The following is a 22331-nucleotide window of genomic DNA, read 5'->3' on the forward strand; positions in this document are numbered from 1 at the left end:
GCAAGACTAGCTTCCTACATCACAGAAAAGATTCAAGTCACTCCAGTTCGACGACACCTGTGGACAGATTCCAAAATCGCGCTTTGGATGGATATGTGGAGATCCACAACGATGGAAACAATTCGTCCACAATCGAGTAAAAGAAATTCATGAGCGCACGAGGACAACAGAATGGGGATACTGTAACAGTAAAGAAAACCCAGCAGATTTGTTAACAAGAGGAATCTCCGCACGAAAGTTGATCGAAAGCAAGACGTGGTGGTCAGGACCAAGCTGGCTGTCTGAGGATGAAAGCAAATGGCCTGGCGGCAGCTCAGATGGTGACTTTGCAAAAGACGAACTAGAGGAAAAGGAATCAAGACACGTATTGCAGACAGTAACGACGGTGACAGACGAAGTCATCGACATGCGAAGGTTCAGTACCCTGAAGAAACTGCACAAAGTCATGGCCTGGGTTTTCAGATTCACCGAAAAAGCGCGGAAAAGAAGTCGCCAAAGCGCACCGTTGACAGCGCAGGAATTAAGAAGAGCTGAGGAACAGTGCGTGAAAGCTGTGCAAGCAAACGCGTTCCCAGAGGAAATAGCAGCTGTGCGAAGCAAGAAACCGCTCCCGATGAGGTCAAAGTTACAAAGCAGCATGCTGTTCGTGGACGGAAAAGGCCTTCTCAGGTCAACAGGCCGATTGCAGCAGAGCGACTTGCCCTACGACCAGAAGCATCCCATGGTATTGCCAAAGGGAGATCATTATTCGGAGTTGTTGATCAGACAATGCCACTGGGACTTGCTCCACTCCGGAGAAAGGGATACACTTGTGCATTTGCGGGAGAGATACTGGATTTTGCAAGCACGTCAGGCTATCGAGAAAATTTTGAGGAAATGCGTCGTATGTCAGCGATATAACGCAAGAGCTTCAGGACAAGAACCGGCTCCGCTGCCAGCAGCAAGGGTGACCCAGGCAAAACCGTTTACAGTGATTGGACTGGATTTCGCCGGACCGCTGTGGATAAGAACTCGACAATCTGCGAAGAAGGTGCACTTCGTGATATTCGTGTGTGCAGTCACTAGAGCCTTGCACCTTGAGATAGTACAAGACATGTCAGCATCCACATTTCTATTAGCGTTCCGGAGGTTCGTGGCGCGACGGGGAATGCCCAACATAGTCTACAGTGACAATGCCAAGACTTTTCGAAGGAGTAACAAGGAGCTGCGAGAGTTATGGGACGTAGTCAACAGCAAAACAGTCAAGGGAAAGGTTGCTGACTGGAGAGTAGAATGGCGATACAATGCTCCACATGCTCCTTGGTGGGGCGGCTTTTACGAGCGTTTAATAAGGTCAGTAAAGGTTGCTCTGAAAAAGACGATCGGAGCAAGGTGTCTCAAAGAAGCCGAGCTCAGCACTACAATCACCGAGGTCGAAGCCGTGTTGAATTCGCGACCAATAACCTATGTGTACGATGATCAAAAGGAGCGGCCATTATCTCCATCAGCATTTCTGACTGGTCCTGCCAGGTATCCCCTCTGGCAATGTGTATGGAAGCAATGCCACCACGATACAAAGGTTGTGGCAGAAACGGGTGGAATCTCTGGAACTGTTCTGGAAGAGATGGTACTCGAAGTACCTCACAGAACTGCGCAACCTCTGTAGCAAGCCCAAAGGAGGCCTGCTTCAAGTCGATGACTTGGTCATCATCCGCGAAGACGGAAAACCAAGGCAAAGATGGTCGATGGGAAGAATAGTCCGAAGTTTTCCCGGTAAAGACGGCAAAGCAAGAGCTTTCGAGGTTCGCATCCCAAATCAAGCAGTAGTGATACGTCCGGGAGAACTGCTCTACAAGGTGGAAGTGTGAAGTGGACACTTAACAGAAGAAAAGTACCTTTTCTTCGGGCAGGAGTGTGTTGAATTTTGGGACATTTAGAAGTTGGTACAACGGACTGAAGGACGAGGACAAAGAAGAAGCAGGTTGCACGGGTATGGTTTTTTGTGTTATTGGAAAATCGCGTTCCGGATTTCGAAGGAACAGGTCGTGTGGTAGTTCGCTTCGCAGAAATAAATGCGATTGGATTGGGCTTGGAGTTCTTCCATTAAGGTCCGGGACAGGAACTTCTAAACATATTGCCCACTTTGAGCCAACATTCGGAAAATCCTGGCGATATGGGCCCCATATTGCCCGCGTACACCCCATATTGACTGAAAAAACAGAAATTGGTACGTACTCGTGTTGCACAAATGCCCAAGCAGCACGGCAAGACTGAACGTTGAAGCGCGTGAAATACCTAATTCAGTACATCGTTACATCCAACAACTTCCCGCAGATGATACACATTGTGCGAAACAGTCAACGTGCGTGACAATCTCAATGTAACGTTCGCTAGAATTCGACAACTCAACATTCCACGTTCTGGAAATAGCCGCCATCTTCCTTCGCGATGCCAATGCCAATCGGTCGAGCCGACTGAGAGCGAGCGGGTTGTTCGAGCGAAATCACGCGTATACAGTATAGCTAATGCGCATGCGCGACAGCTCGAACGGACTTTTCATAGGGCTAAAATGTCGCTGGTTGCTGTAATGATAACGAAATTGCGGCAGGTCAAGTAAAAAACGCAATATTTGATAGGAAGGGATGGCTCTTCTGTAAAATTAGGTGCTTTCAAGTTGCTGCAGGTAGTGTGAGTTGCTCTTCCGTATGTCCGTCATCGTCACGAAAGTGTTTCGCTCTTTTGTAGTCTGGGAGCGGGTTAAAAAAATTTAGTTTCCAGAATTTTGCGATCCCAATGAAGGCTTCTGAGGGATCTTTGGCAGTTTCGTGGGACTGCTTGTGTCGTGCAGTGAGAAATTAGATCCGCAGAAATAAAAAAAGCAAAAATCAGAGGAAAGTATAATCAGTGGTGAATATTATACAGGATAATGCTTTATTATTACACGGAGTTTCCATTGGTGTAATCACAGAAATATTGGCAATATTGGCGCAAAATGGGCTTGCCAATATGGGGAGCCCATACTGGTCCAATATGGAGCCTGGTTGCACTCCCCATATTGGTCCAGTATTGGCCGCCCATATTGGACCCATATTGGCAATCTTGGCAGCCCATATGGGTTCAATATTGGACCAATATTGGCGTGCTGCTTGGGTTCCTGCTTTTGAAAGACATTCGTCTGCAATGGACTCCAGTCATTACGGCGTGTTACTGCTATCCGACTCTTGACTATGACTTCGAAAGCCCCGAAGCGAAAGCAGTCCTCTTTGAATGGCAAGTTGGCTGTACTTCGAGCGGTTGATGCTGGAAGGAAGAAATGCGACGTGGCGAAAGAATTTGGGATCAGCGCTTCAACTCTTTCCATCTTTCTGAAAGACCGCGAGAAGATCGAGAGAGAGCATGCCACGAACAATCGAGGACCGCCACCCCGCAAGCGGATCCGCGCCGCAAACTTCGAGGACGTTGACAAAGCAGTTTTGAAGTGGTTCCTTGAGGTGAGATCGCAAAACATTCCTGTGACCGGGCCAATGTTGTGTGCAATGGCGAAAGACTTTAGCGTTATCTTCGGTGTCGGCGACCAGTTCAAGGGAACACAAGGCTTGCTGAGAGCTTTTCGTGCCCGGCATGACATTGTTTCCAAGGGACTAGCCGGAGAAGAAAAGTCCACACCACAAGATGTCGCAATCGGGTGGAGAGAAAAGGAACTGAAGAAGGTGCTTTTGGAGTACGAGCCCGACGATATATTCAACGCGGACCAAACTGCGTTATTTTTCAAACTGCTGCCCGAGCGGACGATGAAGGTTAAAGGCAGCAAAAGATCGAAAGAAAGAGTCACCGTATTGCTGTGCTGCAACATGACTGGATCAGTGAAAGTGAAACCACTAGTGATGGGCAAGTCGCGGAAGCCGAACGCGTTCAAGAACGTACGTAGTATTCCTGTCGACTACGACTTCAACAATAAGGCGTGGATGACTGCAAGGATATTTACAGACTGGCTGATGAGACTGGACCGAAAGATGAAGAATGAGAGGAGGAGCATCGTCCTCATCCTGGATAACTGCTCAGCGCACTCAAAGTTACCGAAGATGAGCAACGTGAATGCTCCTCGAAACTGCACATCCTTGAGGTCAGGGCATAATTCGCTCTACCAAGGCTCACTACCAGAGGCGCATGCTGGAACGCGTTTTGCTGAACATCAAAAACAGCGAAAGATGAAAGTCACTGAAAAGGTTAGCCAGCTGTAGGACTCGAACCCACATCTTCTGGATTACCGGTCCAGGGCGCTACCAATTGAGCTAAGCTAACACTTCTTCTCAGCGACTTCCAAGGTGCGTCATCAGAAGGGACAAACCAGTCACTCTCTCTCACTCATCCTCCTTTCACTCTTACATTTTTGCACACGCATACACACATTCATACGACAGGGATCGACGCAAGCGGCAAATGTTGAACATGAGAGAACTGGGTTCGAGTCCTACCTTTTTGCACACCTTTTACCTACTACTTTTTCTACTTTTACCTACATATTTGCACCTGAAGATCATATTTGCATACTGTGTGGTGCTATGTCTGCCCACAGTTTATTGTAACGAATGCTATGGGGGAATTAGAAGGCACAAGTCTATTAGCTCAGTTTGGAAGTCTCTGATACTTTATCTTGCAAAACAGCCACAATAATATCAGCTTTCAGCAAAGACAACCTTGTTCAGTGTGTACACACCCTGGTGATGACTACTTCTACTTTGATTACTACAGCATTTTTGTATTAAAGGCATGTCAAAGCATCGACAATGTTCTGTGCTTCTGCTATTTTGTGCACATTTTGCCATTTTATGCCATGTAGATTTTCAAGCTGCACAAAGGGCTTAGCCCTGCACATAACTGCACCGACATACTGGCGGATGTGCACACAACTACGGAACTCAGTGCAGGATTCAAAATATAAAATTACGTGCTAGGGATCTATGTACACTGGTATACACTTAATACGTATTAAAGAATAGGCAAACTGCTGAAGGTTCAAAATAGAAAATGTATGCCAAATCGTATGCTACACAGGAATGAAAGAATTACAAGAGATCATGTGTAATCTAGGTTACAACTGAAAACACTGGATAGGCAACAGAACCATGCATATCCTTTCGCATGGAAAGAAACCTTCTGGTTACATCACAACAACGTGCAGAGATTACGAACTTAGTCTCGTTGCCTGCTGCAGTGTCTGCTGGCGTAACGTACGACTTTGTACTTCCTCATTTCTTTGTCGTGCAAACCAGAACAGTCGTACCCTCATAAAAAAGTGAAATAGATCATCATACACCGATGAAGAACACAAACTCAATGTCTTTGGCACAAGTGTGTCTAACACTTCACACGGCCTTGGACCTGACCCCTTGGGAGGTGAGGAATGTCTTGACGTTGGTTTTGAAGGCTTCCTCACACGCACCCACAAGCGTCGCAAAGACAGGAAGAGGAACCGACACCTCCAAAGTCAATACTGTCCACATTCTTGACACTCAAATAAAGCAATAGCTGGCTATTGTGCTGAAATGTGGCATCTCTCCGAGGAATGTTCCATGTTAGACTTGGTGGTTTGAAATTGAAAAGACGACGACGAAGAAGAAAACGGCTATGAACTGTCACAAAGTGCGCAGTCAACGCACGGCAAACTAGTAGCTAAGAACATGGAGAGGGACAGGAACCGGAAGCGTACTCGGCTCTGTCCATAATCTGACGTATTACTGGCAGACCGCGCGAATTGCTGTATTAAAAACATGTATATTGCATTAGTACACACATTATTCGCGCCTCCGATTAAATTATTTTTGTTTACTTTCGTAGTTTGCCCCTCAACAACCACGCCCGCGTGTGTATCATGAAGGGCGCAGGGTTGCTAACACAGACTTCGTATTTTTTTCCCGCCTTCGCTACCATTTATATGTACTCACTGTTTCTCTGAAAGCTACAGAGAAACTGCAGAGAAAGCAGAATCATGCGAAAAACTACTAGCTAGAAAGCTACAGATGGAAACTGCCGTGAAGTAAATGCCTTGTCCCCAGTGCGTAGTATGATAAGCTAGCCTTCCACATAGATGATTCTATCGGTCTTGCGGTTCAGCTTCGCTCTTTTGTAGTCACTCACCTGCAAGTTGCTTTCTGAAAGCCCAAATTGAAGTTGTCAAACAAAATGTGTCATCTCCAGTGTCAAGTTCAATAAATGACATGCTGGCCCACGACCCTGAAGCAGCAGACCTTGTAGGAGAGAAATACAGTTCTCGTCATAATGATGTTGTTTCGTTTGTTACAGGAGGTACCGCTATGTTGCCTACCGGCAGTGTGCATCCTGGCTCTGGGGGCACCTTGGCAAAGGGAACCGTCGTGTGCTGCCACCATATGTTGTGTGGGCAATTCGGGAAAAGTTCCCTTCGACGTACTACACTGTCTATGTTATATGATATGATCTATGTTACATTGCCAACTCATTTTATACAAAGGAGAAGTGAAACAAAATTGCTGTTTGTTAGTTTTCTCTAATGCCAAGTCTTGTCATTGTCGACATGTCGATAGTTGACATTGAGCACTATAGTGTGTTATGTGCTATGCACTTTTGACAATACAGCATCTGAATGGTTCACGTACTTTGCTAATCTTCCTTGCACTGGCAGCAGCGACACATCTCTAGACGGTGTTGCCTGGCCTCTACAAGTGCCATCTTGTCTACAGGGGGCTCGTTCTTCGTTAGACTAGGCTGTTCATCGGGAGGGTTTGCAGCCCATGCGTCATCAAATGTAGGCCATTTATGGCAGAGCTCTACCAGCTTGTCCAGAAGCTTGCGAGCATAATGTGTAAACAGCAACAAAATTTGCTCATGTTTTTGAATTTAATATGGATAGGCTGACACGGCACCGGCTCAGTACTTGTATCTTGTTTGTGGTTCACTTACTGAAGGTAGGCTCCTCCTTGACGGGCAGCGCAACATACTCTCCAGAGTACACCTTTGATCGCTTCATGAGGTAGCGCAGTTCTCCATCTTCTGTGGAAGCATGGGCCCTGTTGAAGTTTTCATTGAAAGTTTTCATTCAGGATGGCTAGCTGCGTCCTACATGTTCAATGGAGAAAGTAATTATCTTCGTGCCTTATATGTAAGTGTACTTCATAAATTTGTGATACATTGGCATGCACACAAATAATTTCTAGCAGAATGCTTGCAGCTTATTGATGACACCTACAAACCTGCATTTCATAGTTTTGGGGCCATACCCAACAGACTTGGAAGCAAACCGGATGAGAAGGCTGTGGAATGCTTTCAAGTTTGATGTCTGAACATCAGGAGACAGCTTTGGAATATCCTTCAGCAGATATGTTGCCAGGGTTATCTCTGCTAGCTTCTTTTGCGGCTGTGACCCTTCATAGGAATATAATATATAATTAGATTTAATACAAATGAGAAAAACTATTGTATGTTGAACAGCGCTGTTGCAAGTTCATTTACCAGGAATGAGCCATGGTCGGTTGTTCTCGTCCAGGGCAGGGTGCAGACAGCGTGGATATGGGCCTTCATGGCCCTCATGAATGTTGCACACATGATTGTTGTGGCTCTTCCACATTGATAACGCACGTTCTGCATCTCGTTTGCTGTGGGTGACACAGTAGTACAGATGATTCACCACGGGCTTTGACCATAGCTCAAGTGCTTCGCAACCTTTTCCTTTGCTGGCACTCATCAGCTTCTTTCGAATGTCTATACAGAAGAATATGAAAAGGAAAAGTAAGGATCTCATAGTAGGTTGATATTTGTAACTAATTCCAGTATACCTGTCTGCTACAGAGCATACCTTTGGAAACGTGCCAGACATCAAACTGATGGTTAACCTCTGTGTGTGATGTACGCATGTATTTCCGTACACTGGGATGCCGATGTGTTGTCAAAGACCGTACACCGACGTTGAAATCATGCATTTCTTCAAGGCCACGCTGCAGCGCTTCCAGATCCATGTGGTAGCTTGATGCCACTTCATTTGACTGTTAATAGATCAAGTGAATAAGTTTTATTGTGGACATCTGGTTATCGTTAATATTTCACACAAAAAGTATGAAGTATACGAAGGTACCATATACCTGAACCTGTACTGTATGGACAACCTTGTTCAGCTTCCCATCATAGAAATTGTACGAGAGGTACTTTGCGTTGTGGCCAGGAGAACCGCATCTTCCATCAGCAGCCAAGTCGATTTCCTTGTCCTGCAACTCAACCAGGAGTGCGCTTGGTGCTGTGTCCATACCTCCAACAAAAGCAAAGTTCAGTAATAACGAGTAAACCAGCGTTGTATGTAACTCACTTAGTAATGTCATTCATGTTGAAATGAAATAAATATGAAAAAAAATTAAAAATCAGAATGGTTAACTTGCAGTCGAGTTACCAGTTGTGGTAGTAAGATACATAACTGGTTACATTTTTTTCCAAGTTATGTCATTACCAAAAACCGTACCTCAGTTATTGCTGGTAGAAGGTATCCTCGCTAGTAGTTGAAAAACGTGTGATCACAGAAAATGTAAAAGCAATGTGAACACACTGTAAGCTCTTCTGCTCATTTTACATGCGAATGATTTCTGGGGACCGAATGCAAATTATAACTTGACATTTATCAGTTTGAGAATCCGCAGTGTTGGAGTGGGACTTGCTCCGCCAAACAGAATTGCTGCAGACAGCAGGACGTTTCCAGCAGGCTTATTTGATATGTACGGCTGGCTCTCCCACACAAACGTATGACCATCTACGCAGCAGGACTCAACTCGGAGGAGGGAACCGACACAGCTGAAGCTTGTAGTACATGGGTTCAAGCATGTGGTGCAGGAACGAAACAGTTCTTTCAGCTTGCTTTCGAATATTATATATTTTCTCTCCTCCTGGGGACTGACACTGCTGGTTTGAGGGCTGTCACTGCAAGAACTTTGGATGTAACATAGAAAAACGTGGCACTTTGAAGAAGTCAAGCACTTACCCAAGAAGGCTGTCGTGTTGTGGTACATAAGTGGTGTCTGCTGGATTGTCAGTGTCACCGATAGTGGTCTCTGTCACATCATCCATAAGTGGTGTAGAGCACCGTTTTGGTTCCCATTGGATGCCTGAGTGCTGTGGCCCAGGTTCACAGAAGTCTTCACTTGTTTGAGTTGATGATGTTTGCAGAGATCATTATCCCAGAAAACACAAGGGGTCCCAGGGACGTCCTTAAAAGATCCCGACGTGCGCTAAGTGATGGCCAGAGGGCATCCCCGGGATATCATTTTGGGACTGTCCTCCCGCAATCAGTTTTGGCTGTCCCAAGGCGCCCCTGACGAGACAGTTCTAGGACTGCAAGGTTGCCGAATTTTTTTCCCCAGTAGTTGAGATAAAGTCATAACTACAGTAACCAACCCGGTGTTCCGGACACTCTGAAACTCGGGTGGTATGGGGGTGAGAGAGAATAGTTCTCTTGTTTCTTTTTTTTTCTTTCTTTCTGTCATCGCCTTTTCTTATTCTTGTCTTCTTTTTTTTTTCGTTTCGGGCAATTTGAAAAGCGACGTCACACTGTCGGGAGATAAATAGGTTTGCGGTTCTAGCGCATGATCACAAAACTAAAATATGAAAGAAAAAGTAAAATATGAAAGAAAATGTACGTGTGCCCCATGTGCAGTGTCTATAGGTTTCGGTGTCAATTTTCCCCAGATCTGGCCAAACAATTTTTCATAATGAAATCGTGCTCTTTCGTTTCACATGACTTTTGAACTTTTTATGTCATTTCTCTCTCACGCTCTATACCTTTGCGCTGAATCACACCACAAATTCATTAACATGTACAATTCAATCCAAGGAGCGATTACCACGCTTGTGGCGCTCCAGTCGGACCAGCCGCCAGCGGTTCCCGCCATCCGTTCGCGCTTTTCTGCCCAATGTGTTTCTTTTTGTTCGTCGGCAATGGAAAGTTTACGTAAGTGAATCCTGCTTAGCATGCCCTGCTGCTGTTCTGCTGAGTTTAGTCGCAATGCCAAAATATTCTCGTGCTACATTGTACAGAAAAACGAGGCAGAATGCCGAGGTAGAGTTAAGCCTAGCTGCGCCTACCGAAGCAGACATTGGCGTAGATGTCTTGCCCGTTTCGAACGTAAGCACGGTTAGCCGCTTGAATGAAACCACGGAGTTTGAAGATGAGCATAATAATCAACCAGCTGCAGACTGGAAGAACAATACGGGACTTGCTTTTCACGAGAAACCGACACATCGATGTGTGATGCTCGCACTAGTGGCTCAAACGAGGATGGTATTTCTGCTGGAGCAAACGAACACAATATTGCCTCCCCATCTGGAACAGCTGTCAGTGAATGCAAAAGGATGCAGGAAGAAGTAAAAAAAATGGGCATTAAGTGGAGTGCATCACAAATACGTAACATGGATGTTAAAAATCTTGCAGTCGCACCCGTGCTTGGTTGATCTCCCGGGTTGCGCATGAACTTTGTTGAGTACTCCCCGTGTGTCCTTTGCGGTCAGAGTAATGGGCAGTGGAAAATATTGCCATTTTGTTCTGGAAACTGGGCTGTAGTACGCACTTGCTGGCTTTGATCCGCTACCCGCCACAATCAGCATTAACATAAATGTAGATGGGCTCCCGCTTTCTAAGAGCACAGTCAGTTCTGGCCCGTACTTTGCAGGGTGATGAACAGCGGTAACGCGGTTCAGCCTTTCCCGATTGGCGTGTATCATAGTAACTCGAAGCCATTATCTGCGAATACTTTCTTGGAGCCATTTGTCACCGAGTTTCTTTCACTGCATGAAAATGGGACGCAGATTCAGGGCAAGCAAGTGCATGTTTGCATATCTGCATTCGTATGCGATGCTCCTCCAAAATCTTATATACTAACTATGAAAGGACACTCAGGGTATTATAGCTGCACCAAATGCTTCACCGATGGCGATTACAGCACTGACAGGGTGAGCTTTCCAGAAATCGATGCTCCCATCAGAACAGACGAGGACTTCCGTAATCGTACACAAGAAGAGTACCACATAGGAACGTCCATTTTGGAGCAACTCCCGATCGATTTAGTTACTCAAGTCCCCTTGGATTACATGCATGTTGTTTGCCTTGCAGTCCAAAAGAGGCTACTTCACATGTGGTTTGCTGGTCAGAAAAAGTGCAGACTTTCTCCAAGTTTACGAGAGGGTGCCTCGTTGAAGCACGCTGAGCTGGCACCTTTTGTCCCCGCATATTTTAGTCGTAAGCCCAGAGGTATGTCGGATCTGAGTAGGAGGAAGGCGACAGAGCTTCGTATGTTCATGCTTTATACTGGGCCCCTCGTGTTAAACGCTACCCTCCCAACTGCATTGTATGAACATTCTATGGAACTCCATGTTGCCATTTCCACTCTGACAAGGTACAACCCTCCTCTGGAGCATGTAGACTACGCAGATAGGCTCCTACGTCACTTTGTTCAGAAGTTCGCCAAGCTATATGGCGGCGACCGCATCTCGCATAATATACATGCGTTAATCCATCTGGCAAGTGACGTTAGTGTTCATGGCCCCCCTAGATCTCTGGAGTGCCTTCGCATTTGAGAAATTCATGCAGACACTCAAGAAGGATGTGCGGAAACCAGATAGGTCATTGGAACAACTTCATAACCGTATTGTTGAGCAGAGGTCTGTTCCACTGCCCCAAGTTGACAAACCAAACAGCGTTGTGCTATCCCGTGAAATGCCAAGGCGATCAGTTCCTGTAGGCTGTGTTCCTCCGCTGTACAACAAAGTCACGGTGTCAGGACGCTTCAGCCTGCAAAACAATGCGAATGACTGCACCTGTTTGTTGCATGATGGGAGTGTCATTGTAACGAGTGGCGCTGCCTACAGCAGTTCAACGAATTAGACATGTATTATTGGGAGGAAATTTCAAAACGTCGATGACCTGTACTCTTTCCCTTTTGAGTCATCCATGCTAGACATTTTTACTGTTAGCCAGCTGTCAGCGCAACGTATCTGGCCACTATCGGCAGTTCCCATTCATATATTTTTAAATGTAGCTTTCTTGCTGCATACAGCACTTAGATTTAGTTCTGCATTTATCTTTGACAGCATCTCTATTACATCATAGCCTTGGTGTTCATTAGCCTACTGTGTTTCGTCTTCAACAGAAGTTAGAGAGTGAAACATGTATTTAGCAAGGAAATAAACTTTCAGACGGACTCCATCCAAAAGCTTGTTTTCTTATTAAGTTTTGTTTCATTCTTTATGGTCTTTGCTGTTTGTCACCCTCTACAACTGGAATGGGACTTTTTGTATGTGTATTATCTATTCACTTCGTTCACACTAATATATGTTGCACAAGTATTATAATATATTGACAGGCGAGGCAGTGCTGCCTTTTGCAATTGTGAAATTTCTGGATGAAAGTGTGGCTGTGGTGGCATGCTCCTGGATAGATGAAGATAGATGTCGATGGCCCCCTTCAAAAGACAGGAAAAACATTGGAGCACTGGTACGGAAACAAAAAGAACCAGAACCCACATGGAAGCAACTTTCCTGCAAGGTGCTGAAGAGATATGGTATATTGCATTCTTATCTTTGAACTTTCAATCCTAAGTATGTTTTCTATGCAGCAACATACGATGCAGCTCGGGCAAACTTGTCTTTGGCTGAAGAGACATCTGATCTCAATGCTGAGATTCAGTATGGTCGTGGCAAACGCAAGAAAAGAAGCGCCATATACTCTGATAGCTAGGAATCTCGGCCACCTACCCCTCCTCCACATTGTCGTACTACACACAAAACCACGGGGCAGGGTATGCATTTGCAATATGGCTTCAGAACCAAGGATAAGATATTTCTTGTACACTTCACTGGTGTAGATTTCTTAGCCATGGAAGCTGTCACGAATCTTCTTTTAATTTTCAGTTGCAAAAAACACCACCAAGGGCAAGGCTCCGCCATTTTCATCTAGATCAAGCCAGCAACAGAGCACGCCGCACCATACTTCACAGTCACTTATTGACGGTAAGCGTTGTCGTTTGTTCGAGTTCGTTCAAAGCACATGCGCACTTCTTTGATAAAACGTCTAACTTGTCAAACAACACTCAGTCACTATTTTGATATCATTCACATAGATATGGTGGAGGAGAATGCTGACATCTTGCCTCTTCCTGAAATGCAAAGTCAGCTGCGACCATCCCCTTTTAGTGACCCTCAAGGAGCAAGCTTCCATGGTGAATATTTTGTCTATCCTGGTGTGCATAATTGTTTGTATAGAAGCTAAGTACCACACAGTTGCTGCAGCTTCCAAAGTTATACAAGCTGTTTGTACTCACTCATACTGTTATGTATTCATATTCCTAGGCCACTTCAGAATAGTACACAAACAGCAGAGGCAGTTCACGTGTACTTGTCAGGATATTGTATTTTCATATAGGACTGCACAAGGCACCACGTCGGCTACCTTCCGACTTTCATGGAACTCGAATTCCCGAACGCAGCTACCTTAGCCAGAGGTGCACTAACGGTGAGCACATTTTTCACGCGCGTTCATGCAGTAGCGAGACTATTCTTTTTGAAGTAATTTGCAACGTTTTCCAGATGTATCGCATATTTCACACAATTAGAGATTTAACAAACTTCCAGGTGATGAGTGCTTGTTCTCGCAGAGCAGCCCCCAAGAGTGTGAACGACAACCCTATGGACATAACAGCCAGGCCCCGGCAACTTATGGTCCGCATTTTTTTCTGACTACATAAATGTTGCTCATTCAAGCCATGTAATTGTTGAACATGTTAACGTCTATGATTACTCCTCTGTTTCTATAGCATGTGATTTGCATTTCTGCTAGGTGACAAGAGGATTTTCAGCAGACTACCTGCGCAGCAGCAACTAATCGATCATTTTCAGAATGACAATGATTTGGGATGCACACCCTGTACGTTCACAGGCCTCACTTGTCATAGAAGTGTGCTAGTAGACCCTTTGCCTTTTGCATGAAGTACTCCTTTTTCTGCTAGCTTAAATAGCATTGTTATGATTTATTTAATTTTTTGTCAGGAAGTGCATTTTGGAGTATAGGGTTTATGCCTGCTAGGCATTCATTCAGTAAAAATGGTTTAAGGTATCATGCCTTCGGCGCAGCATGATCTGTGTTTCCCTTGCGCCAGGAAAATCAAATTAAACCATGCCTTACATACGTGCAGCCATTGTAGTTGAGAGAAGTTTTGCTCAGGATTGCATCTTCCACAGCTAGAGAGTCCCAAAGGTCTCAGTCAGAGATAGCAGGGATGGCAGGAGATTCACGTTCAAGACAAAAATCCTACGGCAACAGCAGTGATGGTGAGCTTGATTTTAAAAAAAAAGTTCCTCGTATTATGTAGCGCTCTTGTGTAGTTTGGGCTAACGGATTTACTGTTTTCTTTGTATGACAATGCATGTGTGCAGTATCTACAGCAAGTCAGCCCAAAGCAGGTTAGTACTGTGTACCCGTACTTGTATCAGTATGCCAATTTTTGGCAGTGTGGCTAAGTTTCGTGCAATATCTTCCTTCCAGAATTTGAGAAGAAGGTCATCAGATCCTTGAACATGATAACGCTTCGTCTTCAGCAGCACTCGGAACAACTAGACGTCATAACTTCACATTTTCAAAAGCCTCGGGACCTAAGTACAGATGATGTCCTCACAGAGCCCCTTACTGATATGGAGGGTCTGCTTGCCTTTGACAGAGGACTTCATGCATCGTCTGGAAATAGAGAGAAACTGGTGCGCAAGCTAGACTGATAGGCGTGCTTAGATGGAGACTGATACTAGACTCTAAGCTACTGATACTACTCCAAGCTAGACTGATAGAGGCTTAGCTCGAGAGCAGGTACCCTGCAAGTACAGAATTAGTCACACACATGCGATGCACATACTGTGTGATATTTGAGATAGTGTAACATGTAATACTAAGTCGATCATTAGCACTTCACCTTAACATTGTAGGTGCTGTGAATGTGAAATACATGCTTTTAAGCTACAAAGATTTTGACGCAAAGATTGAAGATTTTGATTTTGATTTATTTCAATATCAATTTATTTATTAGTTATTGTTATTGTGCCCACCAAAAGAGAATTAGTATAATTCTAGATAAATAATCTGCTATGTGATGCATGCGGGATGGTGGACCTAATTGCTAAATATATTAGTCTGTGCAACTTGATCTATTAATTAGGGCAATGTGTGTTTCTTTACAGCTCCAGTACATAATAACCCTTGGCGGCAACAACAATGAGGATAAAGCGAGACGTTTTTTGTGCCAACTCTGACTGATGTCGTTGCACTCCAGTTCAGCTGGATAGGGGCACACGGAAAAAAACGATTCAAAAGCCTGGAATGTACAAGCATTATCTGCCGTAAGTGTGATTTTTTGTACTTATCTTATGTTATTAGAAAGGTAGGTATTAGAAAAGTAATTGCCCTATGTTACCTAGCTCATTCTATCGCCGTTTTTCTATTTTCTTTTTTATTCAGAGTCTCAAACAGCAGAGTCACCTGCAACTATGAGAATTGTCATAGTAGAAATTATGGCCATAACACATTATTACATGGCGCACTATTGCACCAAGCTACTCTTACTGCCGCCCTCGGTGGTTACTGAGTAACGTGTACTCCTCCTGATCTCACCATCTCGGGTTCAAACCCGGTCGAGGACAGTGGCAACTAGGTGGAAGGATACAGACATGCCATCTTCCGCGAGGGACGTTAAATGTGGTGTGCTGTGTGTAGAGATTTTGGCGCACGTTAAAGAACCCTGTGTTTGAAAAATTAATCCACAGATCCCAGCACTGTGGCGTCACTCATGTTTGCAGTTGTCTCGTGACATAAGGCCCAAGTTATTATTACTACTACGTACTCAGGGTGAGGTGTGTCGGGACTTGCATGACAATGAAAAGATGTATGGCAAAGACCATTCTGTAGTAGATGTGATTAGAAATGTGTCCGTGATTCACAGTGTCGCAGTGTGTATTGTAGCGTTGTAGTCTCATTTACAGGTGCAAAGGCTATCTGCACGTCGGTTCTAGGCGTCTTCATGGATGGCCTGCCACTCGTGTTCAGCTGTGCAACACACACAGCCAGTATAGATGAACCGTGGGCAAATGAGGAGAAATTATGTGAGGAACTTGAGTGATACTGAGCATTTTGGAAGCTCTCAGTTGCATTTCATTTCATGTCTTGACCTCATTTTTCATTGCGTTACTGGTAGAGATAATTTGTGACAGCATTTTTTTTTTTCAGGTGCCATCACGATGACCCCCAATTCTGGGACCATTGGAGAAACAGAAAATGCAATTATGACCTGGCTTCGCCATGCAGGAGGTGGAATAAAGAAGAGTAACGCACAAGAGCAGGATCTGTGATACGTAGACTTCAAAGTTCATGGTGTGAGTGCCTGCTCACATGCAAGATGTTGACATCAGGTTCGTCTTGAGCATGCCTGCTATCTGTGATATGTGGACGATAAGATTTTTGTATGAGCTAGCCTGCTCATTTGTGATATGTGGACTTCATATTCTTATTTTTATTGTAGCAATCTTTTTTTAAATTGTTGCCTCTCTCCTTACCGTGCATTATCTGGCGTCGTGGTCTAAAATAAGGTGACCAACAAAAGGGGGTGTAGCCAAATGTGCACATACTACAATACGATTAAGACTGGAAAATCCAGAGCACCAGATAATGCACGGTAACATGGTATATAACTTTGGGTGTTATACACCTATGACTCGGGGGGTGGCACTAGGAAGTGTTTGTTGTGACCAAGCCTGACCTGAGGACTCCACTTGATATTTTTATTTGGCATTTTTATATATCGAGTTTCTTGTGTGAGCAATCTGCTCGTTTGTGGTACGTGGACTTCCATTTCATAGTTTTACTGTCAAGGGCATTTTGTACTTTTTATATTGTCAGCATGGTTTGTACAGGGTGTGTCCAGAAAAATGTAACCCGCATTTAGGCACTTAGCTTGTTGTCTACCTAACTAACGAACTTCCGGTGGCGCACGATAGCGCATTTATGCGTGCGAAATTTGCAGAAAAATCGTGGAAGCCATACTTAGCTTAAAAAAATAAACAGAGCAACGAAAACGTCGGCCTCCGGGCATCAGAATAGGGCAACATGGCGGACGCAGGAGAGTTGTGTTCAGGTACCGCTAGGGGAGCTATCGGTGCAGAATTCGAAACGGTTTCCCACATGGATGCTCATCGGTAGTGCCCCTAGTGGTGCTTGCACATAACTCTCCTGAGACCGCCATGCACTACCATGCACAGTCATGACCGCACTGTTCTAATGCATGGAGACTTATGTTTCCGTGCTCTATCTATTTTTTTTTATGCTGAGTATGCTTTCCAGGATTTTTTGGTAGCTTTCGCACGCATACATACGCCGTCGTACGCCACCGGTAGTTCCTCGGGTAAGTAGACGAGTTACATGTAAAAACGCGGGTTACATTTTTCTGCACACACTCTGTATATGTCATCTTACCTAAATAGCACATATAGAAGTTGCAATTTTCAGGTGCATAAGCAAATCAAAGGCTACCAGTGGGTCATGATGTCGTCATACTATACAGATTGACATATATGTTTTAGCATTGTTTACTTTAACACTCCTTTTCGGCATCCCAGCTAATGGGGGAGAATACGGTATTATAAGGTTTTGAGTACCTTTTTTTTACTGTGCCAGCCAGAGCATTCGTTGTTGTATTTCTATTATTTTTCTTGAAGGTGACAGTACCTGAATATTTCAGAAAACTGATATTGAGAACAGTCGAAATACTTGCTCAAAGCCAAAGGGCGTGTTCAGGTGTTCTTTTGTACTTTTCGTTCCAGTTTTTCGCCTTCAGCATACTGCTCTAGTAAAAATATGTTTCCTCTGTAGAAGCTGTCGAAGTGTGCGATATACAAAATGTAATAAAATATTCTCTGATAAAGTGGTATTCTAATTTGCAGTGGGGGATTATCAGCAGTAGGTGAAGGGTGCCGAACTGCTGAGGGAAAGTCATCCATACATAGTCCTCCAAGTGTCACTCACGACACGGGAATAGTGGAAGCAGACTCGACAGATTGTCCGACCTCTAACGTAGCGACTTCTGAAGGAAACGCACAGCGCTGAACAAATCGTATCCAGTACAACTCTGCCTCACACAACTCCGCGGCTGTTAGCGGTCCGGAGGAGGACGTGGTGTGGAGTGACGCGTTACGAAGAAACCTTTTGATCCAAGCAGTGACTCTTAGAACCTTAGTAAGGCGTCCGTAATCATTTATCCTAAGGAGTGGATCGTGCAAATGAGGAGAAGTCGGCAAGCTTAAGCTCTGACAGGCAGAGTGCGCAAGTCATCGTGCTTTTGACTAGGGCAGAGATCTGTAGGCCAATCGACCTGAGGATTGGTCAACCACGCAGGTCCGGCCCACCAAATTGTCTTGCGTGAAACAAAAGACGCTGGCTCGCCACGGGTAAGTAAGTCTGCTGGATTATCCTGGCTCCGGCAGTGGTGCCAGTGGAATCCTCTGATTAGGCGGCGAATCTCGGACGAGCGGTTTCGTACAAATACTTCCTGGCGGACTGCGTCACCACATATCCAGTGCAATGCGACCGCAGAGTCAGTCCAAAGGTGAACCACGGCCTGTGAGAGCTCGGGAAGTTGTATGACATAGTGGCATAACCTGGCTGCCAACAAGCAGGCCAATAGTTCCAGCCTTGGAATCGAAACGGGCCGTAACGGGGCTATGCGACCTTTACTCATGAGGAGCTGTGAAGCGAAACTGTTCTCAGACAGATTGCACCTCACATGAACGGCAACCCCGTACACCATTGGGCTTGCGTCGCAAAATACGTGAAGCTCCTGTCCTTTTGCGCCTTGCGTTGCAGGAGATATGACACAACGTGGGACTTGGAACGATGAAAGTTCGCTAAGCTCGGACGTCCAGGTCTTCCACTGTTCATGCACGTCCTCAGGTAGAGCTTCTTCCCATGTGCAATTGCGCCGCCATAGCTCTTGGAACAGAAGTTTGGCGCAGACGAGAAACGGTCCAAGAAGCCCAAGAGGATCAAACAGCCTCGCAAAGGTCTGAAGTAAAACTCGCTTAGTAGCTGGCTGCGTAGCAACGTAAGATGACACGTTTTGGGTGGTCATTACGATAGTGTCAGCAGATCGGTTCCACGGAAGACCAAGCACCTTGCATCTAACCAACGGTTGACCAATGTCGTCGAGTGAGACACCGTCTGCACGAAATTGCTCGTTCAACGTTTCGGAACTGGAGCACCAGTTTCTCAGCTCCATGCTGGCGTCCGCCACAATAGCACGGGCTGTTTGGTAAATGTGGAGTGCTTCAGGTTCGGTTGAAGCGCCGATAACTAGATCATCCACGTAAAAGGCTCTTTGTAGACGCGATGCGATTTCTGGATGAACAGCCTTCCAAGATTCAAGGTGATGCATCAAAGTTGCAGACAGTAGAAATGGGGTCGACGAAGCTCCAAATGGCACCCTCGTCATACGCCACTCGACGATGTTTGGGCAAGGCTCGTCGCTACTGGGAAGTCGTTCGATCCACAAGAAACGAAGAGGTCTCTGTCTTCTCGTCGGACGTGAATTTGCAGGAATGCCTTGCGAATGTCGGCGGTCATGACGATGTGATTGCACCTGAACTGCAGAAGAAGTTGCAGCAATTCTGCACCGAGCGTTGTGCCCTTGTCCAGTATATCGTTAAGCGAATGACTTCCCGGTTCATGCGAAGAGGCATCGAACACGACACGAACCTTGGTTGTCACCGCTTCCCGCCGTATGACTGCGTGGTGAGGAAGATAATACACATGACGGGCACCTTGGTCCGACGGCTCCACTCGCTCCGCATGACCCTCGTTGAAGTACTCGCTGATTGTGCGGTCATATTCTCGCAGCACGTCCGGATGAGCTTCGAAACGTTTAAGTTGACGCTGTAGCCTTGCTTCAGCAACGGTTCGGTTCGTAGTGGACAAAAGGTAGGGCGCCTTGACCATCAAGGGAACGACGTATCGTCCCTCTTCCTTGTATACTGCGCTCTGAAACTGGTCAAATGCCGTGCGCTCCTCGGTAGCTTGGGAATGAGCTGAATCGGTTATGCCAATTGCATCAAGTGTCCACATCTCCGAAGGGTCTATCACTTTTTCGTTACCGCAAGCGATGTTGAAGTAGCCTAAAAAGAGTGGGTGCTGGAAGGCTGGAACTTGAGGTGACTCCTTGGACCACCCAGCCGAACATTGTCTCCACGGCACACATGCGGTCGCCGAGGCGCTCGGTACGTCCCGTAACCACGCTCCAGTAGAGGTCTGAGCCGATAAGGACGCTAATGACAGAGTTTTCACTCGTACAAGAATTATGTTCGTCGGCGAAGAGCAGATTCTTCCCACTGAGTTCCGGCAGATCCGTGGCCAAGGCAGGCGCCCACAGCTCCCCATAGAGCCCATAGTTTGAGATAATTCAGGCAACACTGGACATATGACCAATGAAAATGCGTCGTGATGCCTAGCAGCCAACCAATCAGCAACCTCTCAGTTTGGCTCGGCTTTCGGCCGGCCCTGGCTGCCATTGACTTCTACTGGTTTTCATACCTGGCGCCCGTTATTCCAAAATAACTAGGACATTTTTGATAGCCGAAATACATATTTATTGATGCAACGTATAAACTCAAATGTTTGACTCAAATATTCACCGTGCGTACAGGACGTTTCGTTCCTTGAATTGACAGCGACCAAACCAAGTTCAAACTTGCAAAGCACACATATAGTCTACTTCTGGAGGCGAGCGAAGTCCACGAGTGCGTGCGCTTCACAGATGAGCATCTTCTCATTCTGGCGATGCACCGTTGGTCACACAGTCACGGGAAATACTTTTGTCGTTACGAACACTCTCTTCTTAGTCACGGCATTTGAAAATGCGACAGCGCTCGAAAGTGTTCCTCCGGCGTCAGCTCACCAAGCATTCCAGTTCCGACCCGGCAAGAATTTCCGTAGGTTGACGCTTTATCGGAGATCAGTACATGTCCAGAGTCACTATAGCTCACGAACAAACCCGCGCGTATACTTCCTCTTTGGTCGTTGTGGTCAACCGACATCGGCGAGCCACGGAGACGCAGCGACCTCGCTTGGAGCTGCCCGCCTGGCCGACTGCCCGCGAAAAGTGAGCTGTCAGATATTTCGAAACTTTATCAACCAATCCCGGAGCGCGCATCCTCCTTTGGCCAATGGGCATCCGTCATGATGCCTGACGATGTAATACCACGTGACTGTGACGTGATTTTATTTTTCTACTGCCGCAAATGCGGGGAGCTGTGGAGGCCTGGCCAAGGTAGTTGTTACGGTACACACTTCTGGAACCTCCAGCGCTTTTAGGGTGACTGCATTAGAGGTAAATCGGCTGCTAAGAGTCAGCTTGACTCTTCGGCAATGGTACCGTCGCGGCCGACTAGTGTTTCCGAACGTAAGTACGGTGAGGTCTTCCTGTTCTTCACAAGGAAGATGCAGCTTGTGGGAAAGATCGCTCCGTATAAACGTTCTCTGGCTGCCGGTATCGAGCAGTAGTCGCACCATGACGTTGCCGCCTTCTCCAGACGCCCATACTGTCGCTGTCTGTAGTAATATCGGGTGACCGACCCCGCTGCTCGTATGAGTCGCAGCCACGATAGCTGTTGCGTGCTGTGGGATCTGTGGTCCAGGTGTGGACTGGGAGTTCGAGGCCCCGAGGGCGGATGACGGTTGTGGATACCTTGCGTCAGGTCTCTTCCATAGGTCGCACAGTACCGTCAGATGGCGGCTTGAACAGGCCCGACATTTCAGTGTCGCTGCAGTGCGGCACTGACGAGCCATGTGCCCACGCTTGCCGCACTTGAAGCAGCAACGCCTTGTTGACAGTCTCCTTCGCTTTTCATCGGTTGATAAGGAGGCGTGGCACTCCTGGGTTGTGTGACCGGACTGGTCACACAAAGGACACGTGAGCTGGTCGGGAGGGGCGGATCCTGTAGCTAACACCAAAGCAGACGGAAGGTGGGAGGAGCTTCGTGAATGCACTCGTTCGGTTGATGTGAGATTCGAGTTTTCTTTCACGCGTGCTGCCTTGGCCTCCTCTCTGCTCTCCACTTGGACCCTCAGAAATTCCATGGCAGTGTTCACTTCTTCGGCACGAGAGCCTGCTACGGAGCTGGACGGTGCATCTTGTTTATCTAGCGTCTTCAAGCGCTGTCTGTAAAGAACAGCGATATCTTCCGGTAGGGAACGCATGAGGACCCGATGGAGATCTACTGCGTACTCCGCTGCAGGAACACCAAGACTCTCGAGGCAGCTGGTG

The 22331-nt window shown here is 46.2% G+C and overlaps 3 protein-coding genes across 3 annotated transcripts; 1 reads left to right on the plus strand and 2 right to left on the minus strand.

The window, feature by feature from the left end:
- Positions 1-3206: 3206 nt before the first annotated feature.
- On the plus strand, positions 3207-4220 carry LOC135392328 (tigger transposable element-derived protein 6-like). The gene has a single exon (XM_064623043.1). It carries the CDS (start codon positions 3207-3209, stop codon positions 4218-4220), a length of 1014 nt encoding a protein of 337 aa, XP_064479113.1.
- A 14097-nt stretch (positions 4221-18317) lies between these two features.
- On the minus strand, positions 18318-19448 carry LOC135392329 (uncharacterized). The gene has a single exon (XM_064623044.1). The coding sequence runs from the start codon at positions 19446-19448 to the stop codon at positions 18318-18320; it is 1131 nt and encodes a 376-aa protein (XP_064479114.1).
- A 53-nt stretch (positions 19449-19501) lies between these two features.
- Positions 19502-20134, minus strand: LOC135392330 (uncharacterized). Its single transcript, XM_064623045.1, has one exon. The coding sequence runs from the start codon at positions 20132-20134 to the stop codon at positions 19502-19504; it is 633 nt and encodes a 210-aa protein (XP_064479115.1).
- Between the last annotated feature and the right edge of the window lie 2197 nt (positions 20135-22331).

Source organism: Ornithodoros turicata, chromosome 4 (assembly GCF_037126465.1).
Source record: "Ornithodoros turicata isolate Travis chromosome 4, ASM3712646v1, whole genome shotgun sequence".
Classification (NCBI taxonomy): Eukaryota; Metazoa; Arthropoda; class Arachnida; order Ixodida; family Argasidae; genus Ornithodoros; species Ornithodoros turicata.

What these genes read in the sequence shown, in the direction of transcription:
- LOC135392330 (XM_064623045.1), bottom strand. Translation starts at nt 20,134, where the DNA reads ATGTGGACACTTGATGCAATTGGCATAACCGATTCAGCTCATTCCCAA.
- LOC135392329 (XM_064623044.1), bottom strand. Translation starts at nt 19,448, where the DNA reads ATGCATCACCTTGAATCTTGGAAGGCTGTTCATCCAGAAATCGCATCG.
- LOC135392328 (XM_064623043.1), top strand. Translation starts at nt 3,207, where the DNA reads ATGACTTCGAAAGCCCCGAAGCGAAAGCAGTCCTCTTTGAATGGCAAG.